This window comes from Bactrocera tryoni, chromosome 5 (assembly GCF_016617805.1).
Source record: "Bactrocera tryoni isolate S06 chromosome 5, CSIRO_BtryS06_freeze2, whole genome shotgun sequence".
In the NCBI taxonomy this organism is placed as follows: domain Eukaryota; kingdom Metazoa; phylum Arthropoda; class Insecta; order Diptera; family Tephritidae; genus Bactrocera; species Bactrocera tryoni.
This window is the reverse complement of record NC_052503.1, coordinates 55,788,168-55,808,834: the sequence shown is the minus strand read 5'-3', so window position 1 is coordinate 55,808,834 and position 20,667 is coordinate 55,788,168. Positions and strand designations below refer to the sequence as shown.

The following is a 20,667-nucleotide window of genomic DNA, read 5'->3' as shown; positions in this document are numbered from 1 at the left end:
CAAATTACATTCAGTTTAAGCATTATATCTTTAGATTCGTACTATAACCATATGAAATTATCCATAGATAGACAGATATAAATATGTATGTACGGAATACAGTCGTGGAAAACATTTAAAATTTGTACTAATTAGTCATTTCGGATCTATATCTCTTTAATAACGCATTTTAACAGTGCAAAATTCCATCGCCCTCATATAAAATAAGAATTCCGACCCATATATTTACATATGTGTACATATATACATATATCACCATTATGAGTGGTATCTATGTAATATTGTTAACAACTAAAATCAAGTGGCCTTCCTTCATAATTTTTATTAGAATTTATCGAATACTGCATTTACATAACCATTAATACATACATAGCTTACGGAAGCATTAATTGAAAATAATTTTTTTAAATTTGATATTTTTCTGGTGAGTGTTAAGATACAAAATATTTTTTAACCATAACAGTAATATCTGAAAAATAGTGTTACTAACAACCAACAGTATTTTTTACAGTGTTTCGGTCAACCTGTTGCTTTTCGAACCTGCTTCCTCCTTTTTGTCATTATTTGACAATTACCATTGTGATACGAAAATAAAACCGAAAGTTGTAATGTCCACAAAACTGGCTAAAGTGCGGTATGCAATAATAGGGGAAAGAAGCCATCGAACACTTCCCGAGAAGCCATAGCTGCGAGCGGTATGAAACAATCCCCGAAACCACCAGTTCACTGGTTAAATGTTGCTTCTGCTTATACTCGTACAAATAGGAGAGGTGAGTGAGGAGAGAAAAACAAAACTAAAAATAGCCGTGCACATAAATTTGAATGCAGTGGTGTGATTTACGCGTAGCAACGTTGGACGGCAGTGTGAGGTGGCAAGTGTTGCCAACGCTCAGTGGAGCAGGCTTTCTCTACGCCATTGGCCAAATAATTTGAAAAGTGTGCATGCGCGTTTCGCGCTCCAGCCGACGGTGTGAGCAGGTGGCGTCAAAACGCTTTTTTATGGAGTGGATTCCCATAGACTGCAAAGTAAAATAACGTACAAACATTCACAGAACTCCACTAACCACAGACAAGCCCGACAAACACCCGCGCAGCTGCATTACAAAACACTCACTTACTTGTATGTGTATGCTTATGCAAGGGGAGTGTTGTAAGGGTGTTGGTTGCCATTTTCAATTGTGTGCTTATTTCCTTTTATTTTATTGCGCTCCTTCGTTTGCTCCGTGGGGGGGTTTATTTTCATTTTTGTTTTCTTTATTTACATACATACAGATATGTTTGGGCGGTTGGTGCATGGGGATGAAAGGTAAGCAACTCTCCGGTCACCTTGGAGACTTCTATAGCACATGCGCTGTTTTAATTTCGTTTTTGGCGCCAAAAGGATATTTAACCGTCATACTAGTTTGAAGCAGTTCGTTTTGTTGCATATTGCTCTGAATAAATGTTTTACTGAAGAAGTGTATAGGGTCTACCAAAATACGCCGTGATGTTAATTCGAAATAAGCACTCAAATTTGGTCAAAACGGGTTCTGGTTTTTTGACCCATAGATGCTGTGAAGTGAACCGGAATTTGAAAATATTTATGTTATAAACAATTATAATGACTGTTGAGCCGATTTACCCATTCTTGGCATAAGTTGTCAACTCGATTTCGATTTCGACTTTTTGGTCGTAAGTTTAAATACCTCGAGGACAATATTTGTGCAAAGTTTTTTTTAATTTTATTGTTAATCCTTATTGAAGTTTAATTTTGCACTGGCTAAATTGGTCGAGTAGCTTCTGAGATTAGGATTTCACCTAAAAGTGAGCAGTGCCACACCCATTTTCCAATTTTTACACCAGATCTTGCCAGCCTGTTGTGTAATTTATTGCTTGTGGCTCATTTATTCAGTGAGTTATCGCACTTTTAGTAATTTTATATGTAGACCAATTCAGTACTGTGATTCATGTCTCTAAATTTGGCATTTTGAATTAGTGACAATTTTTGTAACTTGAGACGATTTTGCATTTCAGTACGTGTCAGTCACAAAACTCTTTCAATTAAGGGGATATTCTTTTCTAGAAGCATGAATTTCAGGTAATTTTTAAAGTGTCGTAAAAAAGGCAATTAATATTTTTACCATCCATTTTTTTACTATTTATTTGTTAATTTTAGAAGAGTACAGAAAAAAATGAAAAACTAAAAAAAGTAAAAAATTTCAAAAATTATGAGCTGACGAAGTGAAGCACAAAATGGCGACTGCCTGAAAAAAAGTTTGCTTGAATCACTTTTTCTGACTATTTTGAATTTTTTAAAAATAATAAAAATAAAAAATTTGGGGATGGGGCTAGTTCCAACCATAGACAAGCCTCTAAAGAAGACTCTATAAAAGTTTCAAGTAAATCGGTTGAGTAAAACCTGAGAAATCGTGGGTATCGTTCCGAAAAAGTCAGTTTTGAGAAAAACGCGTTTAAAGTTTAGGAGGCTGTATCTCCGAAAGTAAGTCGAATTTTGAAAAATCCTTCCAAGGTCATATTTTTGAAAGTCTAAACTTTCAAGATATGCAAAAAAATCGATTTTTTCAAAATCCTAGACAAGAATACCCCCTTAAAAACGAACAGATCTTATTAGCTGGTATAGAAGATATTTATAGACGTATATAAATCGGAATGAAATTAAACATGTTAAATGATAAATATGTTGACTTTCAGTCAGAATAGTTATGAAATTTATTTGAATTTTTTTAACTTTTGCGTGTTTGAGTTGCTTACAAATATAAAAACCTACAGTCGATTAATATCTATCATGATCTCTATAAGTGAAGTGTCAATATTCAAAATGGAAAAAAATAATTATGATCAGTTTTGTGAACTGCTTTCTATCAGTCGACAAATTTTAGACTAAAGTAATTGTTCACAAATTGAGACTTCACTTTAAAAAGTCTCAAATAGTAACTAGAGATTGATATTGATATCTGAAAATTCTAGTCTAACTCAACCCCTTAAGTTTCACTTAAATATCCATTCATTTGTGTTATAGCTTGAACTCTACGAAACATTGCAGTGTATTGAATCAGATAGTAGAACAGTAGAATACTAATGCCTTAGTACTTGCCTGGACATATAAACATTTTTATTTGTATAACATCATCAAATTGTATATATGCACATATTATACATATTTACCTGTGGCGTATTGAAGATTGTTTACAAAAAGATAGTAATTTCTAAATGGAATAACACATTACTATATCACGACAAAGAAACTGGACTATTGACATTATTTAAATATTTACACTCGACGAATGTGATAAAGACATAGAACATTGTTAAATCTAAATAAAAGGAGGACATGCAGAGGTAAAAGGACAAATTGTGGCAGCCTTCAACTATGCCAGAACGCGTTCATCACCATCAAAATAACTATATATAACAACAACACTTAGGCAAATGATAAAAATATGAAATGCATTTCCAATTGTACGTGGGTGTGTGTGCGAGTTTTGATTATTCTATGCGAACGATCGCAAACAAATCGAAGCTGGTTCACGATTTCCTGTAGATTTTACACATCGAACACTTGCACGGACGCAATGTCGCCAACTCTACACAGCACATTCGCCACCAAGCGCACCCTGAGCCGCCCACATAAGCACTCAACACACACCACTACAGATGTTCAACGGAGATTTGCGCTCCTTTTACCAACAATTGTGTGTTTTGTTTTTGTTGTGTTGTGTTTTGAGGTTGTTGGGTGGTTGTGGTTGAGCGTTCTTCTGCTGTGCATTATTCCACTAACGTTGTTTGTTTGATAACGTTCTATTCGTCTGTTGTTTTTTTCGTGCAGTCGGCCTCGCGCATTTCTCACTTTTTGCCAGTTTGTTGCTCATTTCGTGCCTTTTACTGGCGGGCTACGCATTGTTGGAGCGCATGGTCGCGAATTTAAAATATTGTTAATAAAACGATTGAGTGTTGCGTACTGTGATTGAATACCTTTCGGAAAATCGTATTCGTAATACGTACATGTGCGCGTGTGTGCGAGTGCTTGTGTACATGGAAAGGTGTGTGCAACAATGCCCGCCATTTGTATTATCTAAAAACACTTGTCAATTGACGTGCAACGTGATCGGATGCATTGCGATAGCCGTCCCAAACGTTTTACGCAAAACTCTTCCGATTTGTATTCTTTCGAAACACTAATGTGACAATTTACAAGAAGGCTTTCAATTCGAGTAGTCGGAGATTTACGCACATACAAATGCAATTGTGTACAAATATCAATACCAATAACAACAATAAAGTGCAATTTTTGTTTTTTAATATATTAAAAAGACTATTTTTTTAAGCAGTGAATTTTAAAATTGTATTGATAAATATATTAAAAAGTATAAAAGTGCAATATTAAAGCATATTTTCGACAATTAATTCCTTTTCCTTCAAAGGACTTCAAGTTGAATAAGGTGAGAAGATTTAAAAAAATATTTTGATAAACAAGATCACGAAAGTTTTATAGCTTAAAAATGTTTTGCTGATCCCTACGATAATTAAGGACTATTTATCAAGAGCGAAATTTATTTCTTCAAAAATTTCAACTTATGTGAGTTAAGTTACTTGGGAAACGAAATTCAAAAAAATTAAACTGGATTTCCGAGCATTGAAATACAAAAACTCATAACGAAAAGGACATGCAATCGACAAATCTTAAAATTCTCATTATATTATAAATGATATTAATTATGATAATTTTTAATCTGAATCTCTTTAACCAATGCTAACCTTATTGATTTGTGTTTGATTATCATCCTATTAATTCGGTTAGTTTATGACAGAAATAACGAAAGCTCGAAACGTGATGTTCAATATAAATAAATTGCTCAAAAAAATACATATATAAAGTGCTCAAGAACAACGAAATAAAGGAAATTTTTAAAAGTATTTGCTTTGCATTAAACATAATTCTTGCAATATGATTGATTCAATTATTTGACACATAATAAGCCTGTACACCTTTCAAACAACTAAAATAAGCATATGTGACTATATTCCCCTGAGCTCAGTTCCCTAATGCATAACTGTTTCAAATTGTTATAAAGTATGAATCTGCAAGGTCCGGCGCTGACTCGCGTGTTGCATATACATATGAATGTGGTAGAATAAATTTAGAATACCCGCTATTAATATATCCAAGACCAAGTTGATGACGGCAATGTCCTAATCTATCGGGAAGTAGGTAATACCCGTATTTCCTTGTGTCCTGTTTTTTTTTCTTTTACGCATAATACTTTCTTTAATTAGTTATATTTCTTGTGTTAAATAAAATGATATTCGAACTAAATCCTTTGCGGTAAAAAGAAACTGCAACGAAGAAGAAACATAACAGAACAATACAGTATATTGGCAGAGTAAACGCACAATTCAGCGCTGAATCTCGCATCCGCTCTGCAGTACCTAAAATCGACCAGTTCTGATCGAAATCAGCTTTGCGCTCGGCTCGGCTTTGAGCGTCCACTTTTTAGGCACCCTAAGACCCTAAAAAAACTAAGGAAGCGTTTAGTTCGGGTGTAATCAAATATTTTATTTCTTTGCATCGTGAATGGATTAAATTCCTCGGAGTTGGCAAAACTTTATTTTAAAAAATGTTGCGAAAGAGTTCAACACTCATTGTTCGACGAAATCCTGATTGGATTGCAATCAAATGTATATCATATTAACTTATATTATAGGCCATAGTTTCGCTTAACTTTATTACAATATTTTAATTTTCGTCAGCGAATATTATATTAAAATCATACTTAAATGAGATATATCGGATATAAACTCAACCGAAGAGACTAAATTTAATATCTTGATTTGATGTGGAAAATGCCAACCAGATGGTCGGCATTGATTGTGTTAAGAATGTGAGATTTATATCAAGGCATTTCGCATTCATCACAATGCAATGTGGTTTGAAGCCAGATGGAAAGTCGTAAATTGCTATATTGGGTATATTGGGGACAATGAAAGGTGTGTGCTTATTTCATTAACCTTTGTTATTGCTTTATTATACTCGATAGTATCCTTTCAAGCAGTTTTATAAATATATAACTCACTCACTGATCGACATATTCGGCATGAGGACTGTTAGCATAACAAGGAATTTATACGCGTTCTAGTATATGGGACTTGAGTAATTCATAGACCAATTTCACATATTTTAAATTATAGTATTTCCAGAACGTGTTCCCAACTCTCCAAAATTAATATCCTAAAAACTCCACTAAATTCGCCTGAATATTTTTATTAAAATAAATAATAAGTTATTATTATACTTGTATAAGTCATATATTCAATTATAATAATTTTTTTTAATGTAAATAATCAAACATTAATGAAATAATAATAAATTTAACATTATAAATAAAAAATATAAATTATTAATAACAGGTTTTGATGCTCCATATTTATTTTGTTTAATACTTCAAGTATACATAAAAGTATAACAAATTTTAACATGGTTGAGAGGCTGTAAGCGATTCACCATTCTGTCATCTCAATTGAAAGCCAATTACGTAACTTATTTTTCAACAATTGAAATATATACAGTGACATATGACAGTAAGAGTTCGAGGCATTTTCGAAGCGCTGCGTCTAAATCATTATAAACTCATTTCATAGTAAAAATATGCTGACTTGGAAAGATTTGACCATTGCTTACTACTAATTGATGCCGCTCAGACTCCGCGTTATTTTTAGATTGTTGATATGACTTGATATTGGTTTGATATCAGGTTTTACCTGAGAGGTAGCACTTTTGGATGTAAATCAGCAATTAGTTTTAATATGGAGAAGTTGTCTGAAAGCTGTTTTTTTTAATATCCTCTGATAAACAACAAAGAAAATTCTGATATTTTCCTTTAGCCGCCGATAAAGTTCTAAGCGAGTTTATTTGCCATATCGTGGAAAGTACTTTGAAGTTGTGTACTTCAGATGATTCTTGGAATTAAACTCAATCAGTACCGAATCTACAAATTTCTCTAAATATTAAGTCGATATAATAAATGTTTGTATCACAAAAATAGATTTTCAAATAGTTTAGTAATTTAATGTTATCACTTGTTGGAAAATAATAGAAGTATGTCAATTTGCTTCGGTAATCTGTAACTATTTGTAGAATTTTTAGTTCAAAAAATCAATATTCAAAGTAAAGAAATCCCCTGAAAATACACCTAGAAATTTAAAAACCCTAAAAAATTCCATCTCTTTTAAATTCTAAATTTAAGTGAAAACGCCCCAAATTGGTAACACTGTTTCCAGTATTATACGTTCTGTTAATTTTCTAAAATATCTTAGATATTAACTGTTTTTGTTGTTGCAACGATTAGACAGACCCTGCTGAAAGGCAAGCAATAAATTAACTGTCATCGAAATCCGTTAATGGTAGGCCAAGGAAATGAGCTATTTTCGACAGGTTCGAACCATTGGGAGAGGAGTGTTAAGTGAGTTTGTGAAACCAAGGCATGCTTAGTGCTTAGTGTCATACGGAAACTCATGTATGCAAGATATAAATTTTGTAAGGTCTATTATGGACAAATAAGAGTTTAACCTGAACTAAATTGCGCACTTACTAACGGAATTTAACCCATATTGATCGATATATACGGTATAAGGTCAACAAGAGGTTTTATAATTTTATATTAGGTATATGGAAGATATAGGTAATATTAAGGCGTTTTTATCTATTTTTGGCATTACCATATATTATTAACAGAAACAGACACTCATAAAAGTATACTACATATTCATAAAAGTATTTCACATATCGTCAACAATAAATAAGGAGTTAAGTCAACAAGATGTTTGAAAAAACTGATATTAGTTATATGGGGTCTATGTAAAGCTTTCACTCGATTTTATCGATATTTTCCTGTTATTGGGAAAATGCGCTCTCAAAATTTCATTAAGATAATCTACATTTTGGCCGATATATACTGTATAAAGTCATACGGAAGTTCGAATATGAAAGTATTGTCCCGATTAAACCCATTTTTGATATACAATACTGTATATAAAGGATTCTAGCCGAATTTTAATAATACGGAGGCTGCTATATATATTTCTGGCCTAGGCAACACTAAGTGTTGCCAGGTGCAATCTGACATTTCCATTGGAAAGTTTGACATTTTTTAGCATAACATCACTCAGAACGTTTTGTCATTTAATAGTGAATTGTTTTATTTACAGGGAATTAAAAAATTCATCTCGGCAAAAAAATGGAATTAATTCGTGAACATTTTTGTGCAATCATTTTTCACAACTTTCGACGTGGATTATCACGACAAGAGTGCATCGATGAACTAAAATCTTTGTATGGCTATGAAGCATCATCCTATAGCACTGTGAAAAATTGGTACAACGAATTCAATCGTGGCCGACGCTCGCTCAAAGACGAATTCCGTGAAGGTCGTCCAAAAACAGCCGTTGTGCCAGAAAACATCGATGCCGTACGTGAACTAATAATACAAGACCGTCATGTAACATACCTACAGATAGAGGCATGCCTATGCATTTCTCTCACCAGCATACATTCGATATTACATGAACACCTGGCCGTAAAAACGGTTTGTTCTCGTTGGATCCCGCACAATTTGACAATCGCTCAAAAAAAGGCTCGTGTGGATTGGGGTAAAGAAATGCTAAAAAAAATATGATCGCGGTGCTTCAAAAGACGTTTATAAGATCGTCACAGGTGACGAATCATGGATCTATGCGTATGAGCCCGAAAAAGAACAGCAATCGCCCATGTGGGTCTGCCAAGACGAGCCAAATCCAACGAAAGTTGTTCGTGGAAGAAGCACTTCGAAGCAAATGGTCGCCTGTTTCTTTGGCAAAACTGGTCATGTGGCGACTGTTCCGCTTGAGCACCGTAGGACGGTCAATTCTGAGTGGTACACCACCATTTGTTTGCCTGAAGTCTTCGGAGAAATTCGAAAAACGAACAAGAGAAGACGAATCATTGTGCACCATGACAATTCGAGCTCTCACACATCTGCTCAAACCAGCGCCTTTTTGACCGGCCAAAACGTCGAATTGATGGGTCATCCGCCGTACAGCTCTGACTTGGCACCCAATGACTTCTTTTTGTTCCCACACATCAAGAAAATAATGCGTGGTCAACGATTTTCGTCGCCAGAAGATGCTGTTGAAGCATTCAAAAACCATGTTTTGGAGGTGTCTCAATCAGAGTGGAAAAAGTGCTTCGAAAATTGGTTTGAGCGCAGGCAAAAGTGTATAAATCTTGATGGAGAATATTTTGAAAAACAATAAAACCATTTTCGTTGATAAATATTCCTATTTTCATTATTAGGCCAGAAATATATATAGCAGCCCTCGTATATCTCACAGATTGTCAGATATTATAACTATAGTATTTATTTCCATCAACTGAAAAGTTTTTGCTATTAATATAAATATGAAAATATAAAATAAGAAAAGAATAGTTTTTATATGCATATACTATATCTTAATTCCTCAAATCAAGTACGATCTATTGACATTAAATTTAACTTTTATTTTATATTTCAGGTGTAGCAGCAAGCCATACGTAATATCTTTTAAGAAGAACTCAAAATTCTTATAAAACTTGTCAAAACCTGAACAATTGGCAAAACAAGGTGTATAAATAGGAAAAGTTAATACCAGTTTTAAAGTGGCCCTCAAGTTAAAGATCAAAAATGACGAGTATGTCCACAATTCTTCAACAGCAGCAACAAAAACAACCCACAGACTACCGGTCGCGTTTGCACAATGGCGATGGTGGCCGCAGCAGTCGCAGTAGTAGTGAAATGAGTAGTGGTGGAGAGTCGCCGCCACAACTAACTGGATCGGACGCGCTTAACATGACGATGGCGGCTACAACCGCAGCAATGACGATGCCGCACAAGCCGCATCATCAACACAACCAACAACAACACCACAATCATCAGCAACATACAAATATAGCTGCGAACTCCTCATTATCAACCGCCAATGCTGCGTTCAACTCGCAACAACATTCAAATCAGCAACACCAGCACCCACATCAGTCGCACCATCACAATCATCACCAGCAACAAAACGACCATATTAAGCGGCCAATGAATGCGTTCATGGTCTGGTCACGCGGACAGCGACGCAAAATGGCGCAGGACAATCCAAAAATGCATAATTCAGAGATTTCCAAACGTTTGGGTGCCGAGTGGAAATTACTTACCGAGGGACAAAAGCGACCATTCATCGATGAAGCAAAGCGTTTACGGTAAGCTACTTATTCACATACACTTGCAATTGTATGTTTGGATGTGCAGTGGCACATATACCATAAATCTCTAGTCACATACATACATACATATGTGGGCAGATCGACGACATCGTTGTTGAGTTGTTCATGAAGAGCCGATGCGAATTGAGATTTTAAAAGGGAACTGTCATGCCCTGATTGAGCAGTTAACGGAGAATTCGCATTAACAACGACAGCTATTGTTCCTAACCTCCCACAAAGTAATAAACACATATATACATGCACACTGGCATAATACTCAACTTCGGGTGTTCATATATATATTTATTTACTGTATATGTCTTCATTAGGTAATGAAGTTGGAATAGTTGACATTACTGTTGCTCCTTATCACTACTAATATGCGTATTATTTATTTAGCAACTTGTGATTTTCTCCCTCAAAGAAACTTCTATTCTACTCTGGTACATTTACTTGATAATTTCATTTTTTAATCGAACGACCTAAATCAGTGTAACCTAACTTTCAAAAAGTACCTTCTAAAATCGAAATTGACGGCTCATCGCAAGGTAGTTCCAAACTTCTCGATAAACGAATTTTCAGCGTTCATTTCCAATTACCTGTACTTATGTATTTTCTGCACATTGTATGTGTGTGTATATATTTGTATATGAATACAGAGCCCTCAGGTTCTGCCATCTTCGCTAGCAATGAGGTTTTTAGGGTAGTAGTTATCAGTTATAGAATCCAATAAAAATTGTGAATTGGTGTCTAAACGTCTAGTAAACTACTTAATACTCACCTTGTCATAAAAAAATTACCTGAACAACCAAAAAATGTCAATTGGGAACTGTTGCTAAACGTATCGATTTTATAAAATGTTTGCCTAAAACTACTGAAATAATAAAAAAAATATTTTTTGGGTTTTAACTTAAATTTTGTGCAAACACTTCAATTTCTAATATCTTGTTCTTTATCTGTCGCCACTGGCAGATTCACTACTATGCCCTATCGTGAGTTCCAATATAAATGTAATTCCACAGTATTGAGTAGGTTTCCCAAACACTTGTACATGAAATATTTAAATATGATTAAGTAAACTTCGAAAAAGATAGCACAATTTGAAAGAGCTCTCGAGCTGGATCACCCGCAGATCTTATCGATTGACCCTTTAATTCGCCTATAGTTGCAACCTGAAGAGTACGAGTACTATGCGTACAAACATACAATACTGTATAACTGACGCAACTGTCCCATTTCAACTGTCATTACCCCACTCTCAATATTATAATTAATTATGTATATTTTGTTTATTAATAATATTTGTACGCGTTTGTCAGTTGTCATAAAGTGTTGACGTGAATCCAAGTATTCCCGTTATACATACATATGTATTTATATCTGTTCCACTCGCTGGACTATCGGAAGCGTCGATCAGCTACATATTTACATACATATGTAGACTCATAAGTACATATGTAAATAAAATCACCTTAAAGACGCTTGAGTAATTGGTGAATATGGATGGCACAAATTTTTGACATTATCATTTCGGTCCGTTTCGTTTGCATATGATAAAGTCGTGTTAACTAAATTTTCATTATTTATCTATTCTTTTTGAGAGAGCTCCTGTCTTCATGTGTGAAGTATGGATGTGTTGTTGGACAGCAAGTTTAATTAAAATATAAAATGCAAATTGTCGCAATTGCGCAATCAGTTTTGGACTACAGTAGTAACGCGAGTACAATAAATTGATTCATTGCGGTTATAAGAAAGCAATCAGTTAAATTTTATAATTAATGAGTTGAATAAAATGGATGTATGATTATATTATATGAAATATGTTTATAAATTTTGACATTTTTTCCTTATTGAATTTGCGATTTGTCTAAATGACGCTGACTTATTTGTTCGAGCGCTTCATTTAGTTTCTTTCCGAGCTGCTAAAAATGGTAAATGCTTCACTATGCGCTTTGTTAGCCGCGGCAATGATGTATTACAGTTGTTGCATGGACATTCCACATGCAAGTAAACAATTAAATTTTGATCAAATTGGATTGCTACAATGACAGGCCTTCACAAATAATTTAGTGATACAAGTTAGCTTCATTCTTAAATGCAGATGTAACTGCTATTTCATTTTAGCTTCATACTTAGAATGAACTAATGAATGGAAATGAAAATACTTTGTCGAAATCAAGTACAAACAGGGTGAGCAAACCTGGAAAATAATACCATAGGATCAGTTTTTAATTCCAAACCAACCACATAACTTAAAACTCCTACATAATTTGCGTATTTTTCTCATATTTGTCTTATGGGAGGGGTTAGGGTTTCAAAGTAAAAAATTGAATTTTTTGCGAATTTTTTTCTTAAATATAGATCGAGTAATTTTCTTCATGCCTTTTGTACATTATTGAGCACACTGTTGTCAATATAGTATAATTGATAGGGAGGCATGCAACTGCTTCTTTGTAAAATATGGTCGGACGAAAGCATGCCCAACGACTGGAATTTAAGTGTGCTCTGCCCAATCCATAAAACGGGAGACCCCACAAAATGCGCCAACTACCGTGGGATATGTAGGTAGGTAGGAGTGCAGCCCTGTTGTCTATCGGGCTGAATTAGCACTTGCTGTGCCATTTTGATGCACTATTCGTAGAACCTTCTGTATCTGCTATCACGTTTCACCTTCTCTTTCAAACTATTTTGAGGTTTCGATGAAGCTACTTATATCTAATATGCTTTTAGTAGAAATCCATTCAAGGTTTGGTGATTGATGGATTCCAAATGTTTTGTGTCAGATCTGTGCCAGCGCTGGGCATTCACAGAGAAAGTGGAAAATTGTTTTCCTTGTTCCCGGCTATTCCGCAGCATCGGCAGATGTTGTTGTAGGGCATACCCATTTTGGATGCGTGTTCCCCAATTGGACAGTGCCCTGTTGTGGTAGCTGTTACTCTGTAGATACTTTTCCTAGACTTATTTAAAAAGTCGTTGCTTCTTTTCCTGTCATATGTAGGCCATAATTGTTTAGTTATGACGCATTTTGTAATGTTTTTTCATCTATTATTTGCATCTTGTTGAAATTGTCTATTGATCTCTTTTTTGATGGATCCTAGCGGGCTTGGTATTAGCTCCGCCTTGGATTCGTCAAAGAAAGCTCCTGCCTTTGCCAACTCGTCTGCTTTTTCGTTACCGAAAATGTTCCCCTGACCGGGAACCCTGACCGGGAACCCAGATCAAGTCTAGTTGGAGCTTGTCTTTTATTGAGCTTAGTGCTTTCTTGCAGTTGTGAACTATACTGGAATTTGTCATGGGCGAAGACAAGGCCAGGAGCGCCGCCTGGCTATCCGTAAATATAGTTGCTTTATGTATATTCTCGTGGTTTTCCAATAGAACTTCGCAGGCTTTTTCTATGCCCAGTACTTCCGCTTGGAAGATGCTAGCCGAGTTCGGTAGACGTGTAGAGAGAGATATGCCTAGATCAGCGAAGAGTACAGTCCATTTTGGATCCGTCGCTATAGACTGAGATGGTATATGGAATAAGTCTCCTAAACATCGCATATAAGGTTCTACCGAACGTATTGTGTGAAAGATTAAAGCCCACCGTCAACAAACTGATTGGACCTTATCAGTTAGACCTGGAAAATTAACAACCAACCAAATATTCACAATACGATTTTCATCATACGCCATCTCCCGTGAAAAAAGATTCGACGCACACCACCTCTTCGTCGATTTTAAAATTGCTTTTGACAGCACGAAAAGGAGCTGCCTTTATGCTGCGATGTCTGAATTTGGTAACTAATACGGCTGCGTAAACTGTCGTTGAACAACACCAAAAGCTCCGTCAGGATCGGGAAGAACCTCTCCGAGCCGTTCGATACCAAACGAGATTTCAGACAAGGCGGCTCCTTCCGTGTGGTTACTTCAACCCACTTCTGGAGAAAATAATTCGAGCTGCAGAACTGTACAGAGAATGTATCATCTGTACAACTCCTAGCGTATGCTGATGGTATTGATATCATTGGCCTTAACCGCCGTTAGTGCTGTTTTCCCCAGAATGGATAATGCAGTGAAGCGACTGGGTCTAGTGTTGAACGAAGGCAAGATGAAATATTTCCTGGCTCGAAATCCAACGCAGAATATTTCTTGCCAACAGGTGCTACTTCGGTCTAAGTAGGCAATTGAGTAGTTAAGGCCTCTCTCGACAAACAAAAACAAAACTATACAAGGCACTCATTATTCTCGTCTTGCTATATGGTGCATAGGCATGGACGATTACAACATCTGATGAGTCGACGTTATGAGTTTTCGAGAGAAAATTTCTGTATGAGATATACGACGACATTGACATAGTTCAGCGAATTAAAAGACAGCGGCTACGTTGGCTAGGTCATGTTGTCCGAGTGGACGAAACACTCCAGCAATGAACGTATAAGCCCTTTAGCATTTGACGAAGAATGATATGATGTAAATTTACGACGATCTCCACCTTAATACCGATATTAGAAACCAATGTAGGCACACTCTTAAAACGTCATAATCTACTTACATACATTAGGTTTTTCAGTAAGAGCGCTACAAAAGTTTTTTTAATTAAAACAAAAACGGTTTGGAATATCAATGAAACTCTTTATTCCTGTGGAAAAACATTCGATATCATTATGAAATTCTTTTCTTTTACGTGGACACCACGGGCACGCTTGCAGAAGTCCAGACGCCGAACCCAATTTTCGACGGCTTTCAAGCATAAATAGGCCGATACTCACATTCGATATTCGTATGAAGTGCATCAACCGCAGCTGGCTTGTTGGCATAGTAGATACTTTATGCAGCATCACAGGAAATAGTCTAACAGCGTCAAATCGGACGGCTGAGGCGGCCAATTGACTGGGCCATTTCGTGAGATAACACTTTCACCAAACTTGGTTTTCAATAAATCGATTGAGACATTCACTGTGTGTCTAGAGGCGCTGTCCTGTTGGAACCACATATTGCCCAAGTCCATGTCATCCAATTCGGGCCAAAAGTATTCGGTTATCATTAAGCGGTAGGGATTTAAATTCACTGTATCGTGGCGGTCTTGATCATCAAGAAATACGGGGCAATGACGCCGCCGGCCCATAAACCGCACCAAATCGTAATTTTTTCGAGATGCCATTGAGCCAGAAATGAGCCTTATTTCTGATGATGATTTCTCGATGAAAATCCGGATCATTTTCAAGTTATTGCTCAGCTCAATTCACGAACGTACGACTCTGGTGGTCAAGCGGCTTCAGTTCTTACTTTTCACAAAATTCGCTACAACGACGTCACAGAGATGCCCAACGCTTGAGAACGACGTGTGAGAAACTGATTTGGGTCTTCCTCAATTGATGCACTAGCGGCAGCAATATTCTCGACACTACAGGCACTTCTTTCTCTCTCTGGCACGGTAATATTTTATACTGTGCGTGAGGATTCACATTTTTCTACTAGACGCTCAATTATTGACCTGACAGGAAGATTATGACGACCATAAATTGGGCGTAGGGCTGTTGAAGTTGAGGCCAATGACTCCGAATGTCGGTAGTAAATTTTAATAATTTCGACGCACTGTTAGATCGTATATCTCTTCTTCTTCTTCTTCTTCTTCTTAATTGGCGTAGACACCGCTTACGCGATTATAGCCGAGTTAACAACAGCGCGCCACTCGTTTCTTTTTTTCGCTATGTGGCGCCAATTGGATATTCCAAGCGAAGTCAGGTCCTTCTCCACTTGGTCCTTCCAACGGAGTGGAGGTCTTCCTCTTTCTCTGCTTCCCCCGGCGGGTACTGCGTCGAATACTTTCAGAGCTGGAGTGTTTTTATCCATCCGGACAACATGACCTAGCCAGCGCAGCCGCTGCCGCTGTCTCTTAATTCGCTGAACTATGTCAATGTCGTCGTATATCTCGTACAGCTCATCGTTCCATCGAATGCGATATTCGCCGTGACCAATGCGCAAAGGACCATAAATCTTTCGCAGATTTTTTCTCTCGAAAACTCGTAACGTCGACTCATCGGTTGTTGTCATCGCCCAGCCTCTAGACCATATAGCAGGACGGGAATTATGAGCGACTTATAGAGTTTAGCTTTTGTTTGTCGAGAGAGAACTTTACTTTTCAATTGCCTACTCAGTCCGAAGTAGCACCTGTTGGCAAGAGCAATCCTGCGTTGGATTTCCAGGCTGACATTGTTGGTGGTGTTAATGCTGGTTCCTAAATAGACGAAATTATCTACAACTTCAAAGTCATGACTGTCAACAGTGACGTGAGAGCCAAGTCGCGAGTGCGACGACTGTTTGTTTGATGACAGGAGATATTTCGTTTTGCCCTCGTGTCATCCAATTCGGGCCAAAAATATTCGGTTATCGTTGAGCGGTAGGGATTTCCATTCACTGTAACGTGGCGGTCTTGATCATCATGGAAGAAGTACGGCGCAATGACGCCGCCGGCCCATAAACCGCACCAAACCGTAATTTTATCGAGATCCATTCAGCCAGAAATGAGCCTTATTGCTGAAGATGATTTTTCGATGAAAATCCGGATCATTTTCAAGTTGTTGCTCAGCCCAATTCACGAACGTACGACGATTCTGGTGGTCAAACGGCATCAGTTCTTGATCTTGTTAGAATGTAGGCCAAGACCTTTTTGCAAAATTCGCCACAACGACGTCATAGAGATGCCCAACGCTTGAGAACGACGTGTGAGAGACTGATTTGGGTCTTCCTCAATTGATGCACTAGCGGCAGCAATATTCTCGACACTACAGGCACTTCTTTCTCTCTCTGGCACGGTAATATTTTGCACGGTGCGTGAGGATTCAAATTTTTCTACTAGACGCTCAACTGTTGACCTGGCAGGACGATTATGACGACCATAAATTGGATTGCTCTTAAAGTTGAGGCCAATGACTCCGAATGTCGGTAGTAAATTTTAATAATTTCGACGCACTGTGAGATCGTATATCTTACCATGATGAAATGGCAAGCCTTATTGAAGAGAAATGTCAAAAGTGTGGGAAAAAATGGCTTCGTTTGCTATCTCTATCGGCCTACTTCTGTAGTGTCTCTTGAAAAACCTTTTACATACTACTTTGAACAAAATATTAAGAATTTTTCTCATAATTTTAAAATTCTTAATTTATTATTAAAAATCTGTAACAAAGTAATCCCTGTTAGCTCCAATACACTCGTGACAACGTTTTTTCTTATCTTCCGTCGTTCCGTCGAAATTGATTGAAAAATCAGAGAAAACCTAACGAAGAATCAATTCAGTATGCGAAGGTGCATTATTGTGGTGTAAAAATCAAGAGTTGTCGGATAATGCCCATAATTCCGACCTCAGTTGGATAACATTGTTCCACAGACGTTAACGCGACGCTGCTTTCGAAAAAATTTAGTGATTTTGGAGGCAATCGGGCTTTCACATTTTTTTAAGGCCCGAATGATATTTCAAAATTCACTAACCTTCCGAAATTCCAACGATGCCAGTAAGATCTCTGACTGTTAATCGTCGATTCCCAAGCACCAATTCCTTTATTTTATTGATGATCATCATTTGATGTTGATGACCGTCCTGGACGTGGTTCGTCGACAACGTGTTCTCGATCCTCTTTGAATAATTTGTACCAATCAAAAACAATTGCTAGCGACAAACAATTATCAACATTCTGAACCAGAAATTTGATTCCGCACAAAAAAAGTAATTGAACTCCTTTGTTGAATAATTTCGAAACTAAATTACCCTGGTCACCTGTTGTTGTGCATAAATTTTCTGGCAACTTTATGCATTGATTTCTTAGTTGCAGTTCTATTCTACCCAGTGGCGGATTAAGAGTATCTAACTAACCTAAGCACAGAGCCTGTGTAGGCCCTCTATTGCTTAAATGGAAATGGAAGGAATGGAATGGAAGGTAGAAAGTATAAAATGAAAGTTCATCAAAATAGAAAGTGTAGTAGGTATAATTTAAAACTTAAAACATTTTGTTCCCTGTCTTAATCAGAGCAAACTCCGAAATTACATCGTCGAAATTTATCAGACGAAGTATGTCTGTCTCAATACACATTTGAGCATTAAGTGTGTCAATTATTACATTGAAAGTCTCAATGTAGAATTTGGCTCTAGGATTCAAATCAAGGTCCTCTGCATTTCCATTATTTACTTGTTTCTTCCTAATTCGTCTTCGAGTTTCCTTACATTCCCTATTAGGAAAATTTTTTCTTGCCTCGATTTCAAATTTTTCAAATTGATTCCTCATTTTAACGAGATGACCCGATAAAGAATGATACAAATTGGAACACGTTTTATGATCTAATCCTTCTTCTTGGAGTCCTTTACTGGTGGATGAAAAACTTGTAGAATATCAATATCATTTGATTTGTATCTTCCTAATTCGTCTTTGAGTTCGCGTAGTTTGTTCGAAAATTTTTTCTTGAATCGATTTCAAATTTTTCAAATTGATTCCTCATTTTAACGAGATGACCCGATAAAGAATGATACAAATTGGAACACGTTTTATGATCTAATCCTTCTTCTTGGAGTCCTTTACTGGTGGATGAAAAACTTGTAGAATATCAATATCATTTGATTTGTATAGACGTGCGCTCGCGTAGTTTGTTTGAAAATATTGAATTCAATAGGATTTTTCTTTGTGTACGGTATCGTGCTGGGGAATACAAGTAAGTAACATTATTTGTGTTTGATTTGCGGTGGAAGGCCTAGATTCGCATTGGTGAGGGCCAAGATTTGCGGAATTTTCAATTTTCTGTCATTTCAGAATTAATTTTTAATAATTTTTTCTGATTTTGAATCTTTCGGCATGTAGTTTTTTGTTCGGGTGTGTGTGCTTGCACATAGTTTTGTGGCAAGTATTTTTTGTTTGAGTAGTTGATTTTTTCGTGAAGGTGTTTTTGTAGCAGGTTGTTTTTTTGGCATTTTGAATTTGTAGGCGGGTAGAGCAGGTGGTTTTTTGTGGAGTGTGAGGGCAAAGTGGTTTTCGAAACAGGTGGTTTTTGCGGTTGGGTGTACTGCCATACGGTTTTGGTTGCTGAACTGTCACACAGTTTCAGTGCTGTACCGTATCGTTGGCGTTCTCTGCCGGCTGAATTGCCTGTCAAGTGTGAGTTGTGCTGTGCGTCCAGCGTTCAGCTGCTCGTGTTGCGAGGGGACTTGGGCAGTTTTTGCTCAAAAGGTCCTGGTGCCTGTCCTTGTGCGGGAAGGTTTAACTTTGCGACTGGTTTGGTCGTGGTAGTGAGCCTTTGTGCCGCGGTGTGACTAGATGCATTGCCGCATCGGTCGACTCGGGGTGGTACGGGGACAAAGTTCCATCCGGCACCCGGTTTGAGTGGCCATTTTCAGGCCTAGTGCTTGAGTTGTGGGGTGTGCCCTTGCGTTTTTTTCTTTGTGTTCATTCATACGCGCCCGGCGAGCAGCTGTTCCGGGTTTTCCCTTGTACTTGTGGTACCAGCGTTGGTGTTTTTGTTTGCCGGCGGATCAGCCTGCTTGGTAGGTTGATTCCTAAGGTAGAGATGCCTCAGGTACGGAAGAAGAGGAGTGATTCCCTCGCTGGGAGTGATAGTTCGGGGTCTAAAACCGTGGTGGCAGACATGTCTTCCAGGGAGGAGGGGATGGGACCTCCTTTGAGGTCCCCACCGAAGCGCAAGGCGCGTTTGGTGTCTCCAGTGGAGGTAGTGGGGGTAGTATGGGTAGTATGGGTGACGCCTCTGAAAAAGTGGTTGTTCACCCTGTTAGTTCGGGGGTTGAGCGCATTAGGCGGGATGGTAGTGCAGGGAGCAAAATTAGGAAGAAGCGTCTTGAGTTGGGGGGGGGGGGGGGCAACCAGCCATGTTGTGGCTGCGAAGAGACTGAATGGTGAGTTAAATGAGTTGGTTTTCGGGGCAAAAAATTTTGAGAAGGAGGTCGCGAAGGGGCTGCTGGAGTTTGCCTCAAAGTATGAGGAGCTCCTGATGACGGTGATTACCGAGAATGTTCATCTTCGTGGACAGGTGTATGCGCTTAGAGGAGGATGTGGGGGGCACTTTTCAACGCCGGGTGGGTCTTTGCTCCGGTTACGCCGAAGCCGGTGGAGACTTATGCAGTGGTTGTGAGGAGCAAGGGGCCTGCAACTTCCTCTAAGGAAGTAATTAGGAAGGTGGTTCAGGAGGTGGGTCCTTCACTTGGAGTGAGGGTCCATGATGTCCGGCCACTTAAGGGAGGTGGGGCGATTATTCGCACTCCTTCTGCTCGTGAGAGGGAAAGAGTGGTGAAGAACAAGAAGTTTGAGGAAGTGGGGTTGGACGTCACTGTCACCCTGAAGTTGGGTCCTCGGGTTGTGGTCTATGGGGTTCACACGGAGATCCCCCATAAGGAATTCATGGAGAAGTTATTCCGATTGAACTTCCGGGAC

The 20,667-nt window shown here is 37.7% G+C and overlaps 1 protein-coding gene across 1 annotated transcript; it reads left to right on the top strand.

The window, feature by feature from the left end:
• Positions 1 to 4,367: 4,367 nt before the first annotated feature.
• Positions 4,368 to 10,259, top strand: LOC120777601 (transcription factor Sox-19a-like). The gene is made up of 2 exons (XM_040109039.1): positions 4,368 to 4,439; positions 9,544 to 10,259. The coding sequence occupies exon 2, from the start codon at positions 9,693 to 9,695 to the stop codon at positions 10,257 to 10,259; it is 567 nt and encodes a 188-aa protein (XP_039964973.1). The 5' UTR covers positions 4,368 to 4,439; positions 9,544 to 9,692.
• Positions 10,260 to 20,667: the final 10,408 nt, after the last annotated feature.

Coding starts and splice junctions, on each gene's coding strand:
- LOC120777601 (XM_040109039.1), top strand. CDS start 9,693: ATGACGAGTATGTCCACAATTCTTCAACAGCAGCAACAAAAACAACCC.